Consider the following 9417-nt stretch of genomic DNA (forward strand, 5'->3'; position numbering starts at 1 on the left):
ACGATATTTGTCGGATTTAGAGGAATATGTTAGAGGGAAGCAATGACATGTGTTCTCCAAATAATAAACAGACAGACAGATGAATGCGATGTTTCAGTTGAAAGGAACTCAACATATACCCTCCAATTAATATTTTCTAGCTACTCATTTTTCCATTTGATAATATAATATTTCCCAAAATCGTAATTAAGAATTTGTAATCCAATGACCAAAGGGCGCAAACTTAGCAATATAAAATTGGAGAAAATGACTTTCTGAATTTTTTTTTTTGGCAAATACAAAGAGTAGGGTCCCTCTATAATAGAAATTATCTTTCTCAAGATATTAAGGATAAATGATAGATCTCTTTTAACTAAATTTTACATAGCCAGAGAAAATTTACAAGTATTAAATCCGAACTTCCCAGGCCCAGCATCATGCTTAAAAAGAAGAATCCAAATAAAAACGAAGTCAAGTCAAAGGAAATATTTGAAATGAATCTCTCTCTTTTGAGGTTAAATTGAGGATCGATAGTTCCACTGTATTGAATAAGGTTTAAATAGAAGGTGGGATTGGATCAGAGACCTTTTTGTGGCCGTTAAGAGCTGAATCTTCTCCATCACTTTCTTTTTTTCCTTTTCCTTTTTCCTTTTTTCTTTTTTTTTTTTTTTTATAATCAATCTTCTCCGTCACTTTTGTCTCTGTTAATACTGTTGGTGATCTGATAATGTCTCTAAAGTCTCCTCTCAGGCTGCTTCAAAAATTCTCACTACTCCGACACCCAGTTTAGAGGATAGAGACTGCCTCTTTTGGAATTAAAAAAAAAATTTAAAGATTGCGAATTCTCATCAGCTTTCAAACTGCTTCATCAACAACATATTAACTCAAAGGAATAAAGCTTATGCTTGGAAGAAAACTGGGAGAATTGACCTGCCTGCCAAATACACTGTCACTCTTCCTCTTTGCTTTGGAAAATTGTCGTCGAGGGTATCCTGTGACATTTTCAGTTCAGCATCTCAATAACAATTCTTTTTCAGTGTCACCAACAGGAATAGTCCCTGACAAACCTAAACTCAAACCCTGTAAACAGAAGTGTTTACATTTAATGCTTTGAACATGATTAGCTCAAAAAAAAAAAAATTCTCTTCAATGTCATTCCTTGGCTATCGAGAAGAAGAATATCCTAGGTATATATTCGTTGATTGTTTTATTTCCAGAGCTACTTGGAGTGGCCTCTATCAGATCTTCGTATATTGCCTCTTTTGGGATAATTTCATGGCTTGCTAAGACCATCGTTTGGAATTCTCCTGTAAGTTTTTGTTCAATAAATTATTGTCACTCTCCTTCATTTGGCAATCCAGACGCAAGGCTTTGGGTAAAATTTGTGTGTGTATTATTTCTATTTATAAAGAATAAAATGGTAGCTGGTAAAAAAAAGAGAGAGAGAAGAGAATAAAATAGTACAAAAGTAAATAATAATTTATTGAAATTTTAGCGGGCAATATCTTTGGATCCAAATGTTGTGAAAACTACATTTCATTACACAATAAAAAGTGAAGCTAGTTTCCGAACACATTGTTCAAACAAGCGTCAGTACCTATAATACATACAATTTACACGCCCTGAAAGAATCCCAACTATGTAAGCAAATCAAGGTGAATATTAAAAAAAGAATTACTCTCCACGAATCATGTATGACTGGTAAGGCTCCCTCTTTATTTCCAAGATTGTGGACAAGTTCTTATCCAATGGCTGTTTCCAGGGTTCTCCATCCATTTGCATATAAGCATTTTTCCACTCCCCACCTATCAGCTCCAACCGAACAGCAGCTGCCTGCAAGGTAGGCACAAGTGGAATAGAACTTCAGAGCCAAGAGACGCTGATAGAATTAATCTCTGGGGTGACGGAAATTTCACTATGCCAAGCCAAATAATGGTGATTACGTTTGGCACAAATAGTATTGACTACATTTTAGACACAAGTACAAGGTAGGCCATGATCTGAATTCTCTGAATCTAAGAAATAAATGCATTATGTGTATCTAGATAGACAGTGAAAATAGTGTGTGAAAAGAAACAGGATTCCATACATAATTCTCTTCTTTTAAGCTACTCTCTCAAATATAATGCACTGCAGAAGATCTCAATTGGATACACAAGGCAACGAGCTAAATCTAACAGCTCCCACGGCACCAACCTCACTCTTCTAAGATTAAGGTGGGCTAATATTAAAGGTTCATTGCCACCTTGCAAGGTCAAAAGACTTTCTTCATACCAGGGGAAAAAAAAAAGGATTAAACAAAAAATGTGAAGAAAGAAACAGGGTAGATGGCATTCAGATTCACTTATTGATAAATGATAATTTTATATATTTTTATTCTTTTAATTTAGACTTTTATTATTTATTTAAGGCTAATTGAGTTTAATTAGATATTATTTGATTTTATTAGCTAATATTCAGTTTTGGAATTTTAACTAACTAAATCTTTGATTTTAAAATATAAATAATATCTTTAATATTTTTGCACAGGTGCTATTTAATTTTATTTATTTGTGCAGATTTTCTAGATTCAATTTGAAAGATATTGATGAAGAATATTTTGGATAAGAAGAATATGGGCATGCTTGGAGATCAAATCAAGAATCAAATCTTTAAAATTTTATTTGAATTTATTTTGAATTATTTAGTGTAATTTTTTAATTAGGGTCCACTTTTCATATATATATATATATATATATGAATAGATGGGGGACGGAGAGGAAGCACGATCTGGGAAAAAAAAAGGAAAGAAGGGAAACAGAGCAGCGATCGCCATTCGTCTTTCCTTCTTCCAATTTCTTGGGTGATGGTTTCTCAATTTTTCATTTCATGTTGTTTGATTTTTTATTTCTATGGAGAGCTAATTTTTTTTTGGTGTGATCAATCACAAACCATGATCCTAAATTTTAATCAGAGTCTTTAATATTCAGGAAAGATTTTATTTTAGCTTTATTCCAATTTTCTCTTCTTCTCTCTACCTCTAAATTTTATGCTTTAATTACTATTACTGATTAGAGTAGCTTTATTGCATAATTTTGAGTTATAAATTTTATCTGAGGTTTTAATTGCTATAATCGATTGATATAGCATTGTAAGAGTAATTTGGCTTGGCTTGGGTGATTATCCATGCTTTGTTTTTGGTGTGGCTATAAAACAATTGTTAGGTTGTGGGTTAAAGGAGATTTCAATTAATCTATAACTTAACTTCTTGTTTAATTCTTGAATGATAATTTGAGAAATATTATAATGAAACCAGAATAATAAAGTTGAATAAAATTAATTTATTTTGTAGACGAGGAAGGTTAAATTTAGGTGATTGGGTTGTGATTGATTGCGCTGCTTGTTGTCGGTAATTTTCTTAATTGAATTTCCTCTATTTATTTATTTATAATTTAGTTTTTAATTTCATCATAAAAAAACCCCCCCATTATTTACCTTTTCATAATCATAATTTAAATAATTACTCTATTGACTCTTAGGGAGACGACCTAGGTTGCACTTTACTGCAAAATCTAGTTTTTATTAATTTTGGTGCTGTTCGACAGTAGTGTCACTTATTGATGGGTTATCTTCGGAGTTCTCAATGCACCCAACACGGGAGAACAGAATATTGTCCATCCAGATAATTAATGGTTAATAATGATTTTGAAAAAGTGCTCAAAAACCCCTACAATAACGGTGAGAGTTAATTACTCGATCTAATGCCACAATTTTAATCAGTAGTCAACAGACCATCAACGCGAAGGCATCCTCAGCATAAGATTTGAATGCAACAAAGCCAAGAGCAACATGGAAGTTTGATCCCCATGATTCCAAGTCCAGTCATGGAACATTCCACAAATGTGAAATCTACTTTGACTCAATCATTTCCAAGTCCAATACACCAATGTAAAATCTACTTTGACTCAATTTAGAATCCGTTCACCCTCCAATACACCAAGCAGTTAGGGATTCCTAAGTCACATTTTGCATTTGAGAAGTGAAAATTACCCAAAAACACAACCCATAAACAATTTCAAACTAAAATATATCGTACCTGAGCAATGTGCTTCGCAGATATAAGTTCAAACATGACAAATGATGCATGCCATCCTTGCTTTAGACCAAATATTTCCAGAAGTCCATCATCCACATGGGCTTCAACAAATTGTCTCTGGAATTACGAAAAAGCCCTTTCAGTTAACCTCCTTAAAATTGTAAGACATGATTTACAGCATCATCGTGCAAGTTCATATTCAGTAATAATCACCAATCAGAAGTCCATGGCAATCACCATAATAAGTGTGTGTTTGGATAGCCATGTTAATCGATTTTTTGAGGAAAAAAATTGATTTTTGCTTCAATTACCCAAACAGCAACTTTTCCAAAAAATTGATTTTTTGCCAAAGCTGAAAGAATGAGCTTTTGCGTTCAAATTTACAAAGGTATTGGGAAAGATTACAAAGAAAGGCCGAAGAAAAATTATAAGAAAGGTACAAAATTTTATAAAAATAAAACCAAACTCTCTTCTCTTCTCTTTTTTTTTCTTAATAAAATTAATGTTTGGTGCTTAAGAATTAAATATTTCTCTTTTATTAAATTTATTTTAACTAAGATATATGAGTTACTTATTTACGTAAATTTAAATGTTAATATTAATATAATTTAAATTTTTTAATTAATTAGATATGTAATTTAAATAATATATTTTACTTCTTAAATAAAACGTAACAACTTTAATAATATTAGATATAATTTATTAATAATTTAATTTTAAAAGGCAATGTCCTTTATGGTACTTTATACAACTAAAATTGATTCTGAATTAATTATCCAAACATCTTCAATTCTGTTAAAATTAATTTTATAAAAACAGTATCCAAACACATTGTGTTATAACATAATCAATTATGATTAAAATTTACCATTTAATCAATTATTTTCATAATCTATTATACTCAACTGAAATCTAAACGGACACTAATGCTCCCAATCATAACACAACCACCAGGCACTAGAGACTGAGAAGAAACTCAGGCATACATAGTCCATGATGTGATACGACAAAGGGTTTAACTGCTTTATGGAAATGTCTCTTGGAAAAGAAAAAATTGAAGTCACATTTCAGTCACCGAAGGGGCACAAACAGATTTATTGATGTCTCCAAAATAATACAGGGGGTATTCCAAAAAGCAAAAAGATATAATCAGAGAATGAATGCTTTAATGGTTTAAGATTATCAGTATGACAGGAAATATCAGACAACAAAAGAGAATACCTTTTCCAAATACTCAGGCTTTGGTTTACCCCAGGGGTTTCTTCCACTTCCATAGCTATGAAGATTCATAGCAACTATTGACCTTACACTGAAAGGAAATAACATAATCTTATCACATAGAAGGGGACAAACCAAAAAGAATAGCACAAACTTGACTGCTGATACGCTACATTTACTGAACTGTGCATCTATGAACATGGAAATATAAGAACAAGACCAAGACAGAGGAAATTCAGAACCAAGAGAAGAAACACACAATCCCTAGCAACTAGCCTCATGTCAAAAGTAATGATGTTCAATTAAATAGGGTGTTGCTTCGTTACCCAGTTGATATGAAAATAAATAAATAATCACCTTGAAGGAACTGTAACCTTCTCCCAGTCTGAGCAATTGACCTTTTTGACATGGATCCGCAGTATGTTGTTAAGTCCCCTAATAACAGAAAATTAATACTCAAGTAATTAGGAATACAATATAGGAATCAATCGTCATCCTTAATTACTGGAGCGTAGAACTTTGATTTCCACAAGATAAAGGTTTTCCTGAGATTATTGTAAATAATCAAATCCAAATTTATGAACTGCATAGGGTAGCAGGCATCAAGTGAAAATCCACGTAACTAGAAACAAACTTCTGACAGAGAATATAATGGAGAGTCAACAAAGGAAGAAAAAGGGGAAATATCTACAATGGAAGCCAAATCAAAATTCAGATCATGTGCCACATTATGTCAAAGGAGCACAACAACAACAATAGGCCTTACCCTACTAGGTAAAGTCGGCTACACGAATTGCACAACACCATTATGCTCTATCATCAATATTGTTAACTAAAAGTCATGTTCAACAACTTCCGTAAGTGTTCTCTTTGGTCTTTCTTTATCCCTCTTTAAAGGGTTCGAGATTATTCATTTCATTTTCCTCATTAGTGCCTCCTACAGTCTTCTCTATCCATGTCCAAACCATCTTAAATGATTTTCTATCATTTTCCCCTCAATAGAAGTCACACCTTTAAAATTACTGTTATATTCCAGCCTGGCAGTTGTGGTATTTCGTACTGACCATGTCCTTCAGTATTGTTTTTGATATCAAGAAGTTCCAGCCAAAGATCTTGGTACAACCCAGGGAGCTGTGATGAGTAAGATTCTAGAGTTTTTATGGAACACTTTGTCAATAGTAGGGATGTGCACTACGGGATTAAGCAATGTTAAGAAGCTTTCTAAGCTTCTACGAGAGGCTAATTTCTAACTCTAAGCAGCATTGGTATTGACAGTTTAGTAAACCCAGAAGGTATAAGGTTGTGAAAATAGTTACTCCAAGAGTTGTTAATTGTTCAGTCAAATACTCCAGATTATATAAATAGTTCATTATACTGCACGCAAAGCAAAAGGGATATGGGACTTTGTTTGCTTAGCCTAAACTTGATTATAGTTCAGACCCCAAAAAAAAAAATGATTACAGTCGAATATAGAAAAAGTTGTTGAGTCTCCCAATAGTTTTTTTTTTTCTTTTTTAACAAAAAATATTAGCCCCTTCCTTTTCTCCGTAGTTTCATTTTTCCAGTCTCCCTGTTCTATTAATATTATTATCACGTATTAAGCAACATGGCAGAAAAAAGCAGCTAGAAGAATGCCAAAGCAGTCATTTCAAGGAAGGAGGTCAAACAATTATAAGAGCAATTTGTCTGCTAATGGCATTATGAAGAGAAACTTTAGTTTCTTAAGTTTCTGAATAAATGGCTGAATTCTTTAGAGCTGGCTATTTTGCCATTGTTCTTTCTTCTATTCTCTTCAATTGGGTTGTATTTGTAACATACTACAGGTTTTGTATATTATAGCTTCAAAGGGAGAGTAAAGAAGCGTTAAGAATTTTGGAATAGCCTTTACCTTAAACTTGGATCACTAGTGCAAGGAGTGAAAAACCAGCCTTGCGTGCAACCATAACCAGAATATATTATCTGCAACCAAGAAAATAAGATTGGTCCACATCCATGTATTGGAATGACAGAGAGCTATAATATCATTAAGGGCCCATGAATAAATGGAAGCTGTTAGCCTGTTAATGCAACAAGTTATTCTAAACACACAGTTGCTCAAACACAAGAAAGTACCACCTTTTTACAGATTACCTGCTCAAAACAGGTTAACATATAATTTAGTAATTTAGGCATAGGGACCCTACTTCGGGGGAAATAATAATTTATGTTACCCTAGCAAGCATTAGTCAACTGGTCTAGGTACATCATACCTTATTCGCAATAGGACCATTTGCAAGGTAGGGTTTCTCATTGCGTAGATGATGGAAACCATAAGCCACTTGGGCATCCATTCCTGTATGATAAAATGACTAAATATGAACAACGAGAATGTTCACAAATAGAATGACATTTTATTTGTGGCATCTGAAATAGCTATCGCATCAAACCTACAAGTAAAAGCAGTACATTCATAGTTTCTAAGTTTGTTCTGTACCCCAAAAAAACTAGGAAAGGAACAAAAGCAAAATTTCAAGTGTGATGGCATTCTCATTCAAACGACAAATTGCAATCCCAATGGCATCAAGCATCTTGCAAAAATTGCCGAACCAATCCTTGCAAAAAGCAGTAGACTTTAAAGCCAGCTTGACTCCATTCTTAAATTATTCCCAGGATAAATAAATACTAGGCAGACACCAATCAAAGTAATAATCCCTTGGACTGAATTCTCTCTTGTCTGGTAGCTTCACCCTCAGATCACAAAGGTTAATCTTGACTAAAAGTTCAAGGCAAGACCATGATACAAGCATTGTACACATCACAATACCTATACTGAAATAATTGTAGAACACTCCTTCATGATAGTTAACATTCTCAGGCAGTTTTCCCTCAACTTCCAAATCCTGCATACACAAGAAACTTCCTAATTGAAAGAAAATTCTTTTGCTGATATAACATGTATATGGAATTAGAAGAAATTATATTTTATACTACAAAAATTAATTTAATACATAAAGACATTATTACATTGAGGACTTTAAATATGACCCAGTCTTTTCCAATATGCCGACCTATCAATTTTTCAGAGTAATTTGAGCATTTTTAGAGGTGAAAAAAAACATTTGAGACTCACAAGTCAATTTGACAAGAATGTAAGAAAAACTTGTGCCATTTCTTCAACCTAATGCATAAAGTTTCCTTTGGTTATAAAAAAAACTGATAAAGAGCTCAACAATGATGAATTACTAAGGGTTTCACTTTTTAAGTCACATTGAGAATATAGAAAACACTTAAGGAGAAAGGAAAGAACCAAACCAAAATATATCATTTAAAGACTCAATTATGCTAAGCATTGACCCCTCAACCTTCATTTACACTAATACAATGACCAACAAAGACAATTATACATTAGTCAGCCTACTTTTTGTGAGTGATTGATATGTAGTTGTAATAAGAGGGGTAGTTAGGCAATTAGTAGGGTGATTATAATAGGGATATGATAGACCACACCTACAGTGGGAGGCAGTCATGTGTGCAGCTGCTGACTTAGTCTCAAATTATTCTGTCATTTTATTATTTTAATTATTTTCCGTTGCTTTATTCCCCAATATTAGGAACTATCAGATTCTGTTCAAAGTGTCCTAAGATTTAGGAACAGTTATGATTTTATTTTCAATAAATAAATGTTGTTCAGCCTGTTATGCCCGCTAATCCAAAGCTTAAGGTTGCGGGTAGTCATTTTAGGAGTCATTTGTTACTTTGCAGTCTATATATTGGGTCAGACAGCTTGTAGCAGTGACGGATCTAGAAAAACAAATTGGTGGTATATTTAAAATAAATATTAATATTTTTTATAAAATAAATTTAAATATTTATTAATTTTTATTAAGGATAACTCCGCCTATGTTTATAGCCGGTCCCAAGCCCGGGTAAAGGAGGAGGTTGTGTTAGGCCATCAACAGCCAAGTAAAAATTTGTTGAATCTATCATGAACATGGACAATAGACGTTATAATGTTAATGCTAGGTCGTTGCCCGTAAGTAACGCGCTGCATGGCTCGAGTACAGTGATAAGTGAGTTAGAGCCGCTGCATCGGCGCCCGGATGTGTGTTAAATGAGGCAAGGGCTACCGCGTCATTCTGGACGCACGCGGCTAAAGAAGTTAGTCC

General features: G+C 33.3%; 1 protein-coding gene across 1 annotated transcript; it reads right to left on the reverse strand.

The window, feature by feature from the left end:
- Window positions 1–1521: 1521 nt before the first annotated feature.
- On the reverse strand, window positions 1522–8167 carry LOC129296324 (diacylglycerol kinase 4-like). Its single transcript, XM_054934914.1, has 7 exons — window positions 8076–8167; window positions 7522–7604; window positions 7161–7231; window positions 5630–5707; window positions 5276–5363; window positions 4055–4171; window positions 1522–1812 (listed from the first exon to the last, which is right to left on the reverse strand). The coding sequence occupies exons 1-7, from the start codon at window positions 8155–8157 to the stop codon at window positions 1654–1656; spliced, it is 678 nt and encodes a 225-aa protein (XP_054790889.1). The 5' UTR covers window positions 8158–8167; the 3' UTR covers window positions 1522–1653.
- Window positions 8168–9417: the final 1250 nt, after the last annotated feature.

Source organism: Prosopis cineraria, unplaced genomic scaffold, assembly GCF_029017545.1.
Source record: "Prosopis cineraria cultivar Desert tree isolate PC_DT_omini unplaced genomic scaffold, ASM2901754v1 PC305, whole genome shotgun sequence".
NCBI lineage: Eukaryota > Viridiplantae > Streptophyta > Magnoliopsida > Fabales > Fabaceae > Prosopis > Prosopis cineraria.

Excerpts from the sequence above, each read along its gene's own strand:
- LOC129296324 (XM_054934914.1), bottom strand. The coding sequence starts at position 8,157 with ATGCAGGATTTGGAAGTTGAGGGAAAACTGCCTGAGAATGTTAACTAT. Across the intron at positions 7,605-8,075 it reads CTACAATTATTTCAGTATAG|GAATGGATGCCCAAGTGGCT; the intron begins GTATTGTGATGT and ends TTTATCATACAG. Across the intron at positions 7,232-7,521 it reads ATGGTCCTATTGCGAATAAG|ATAATATATTCTGGTTATGG; the intron begins GTATGATGTACC and ends TCTTGGTTGCAG.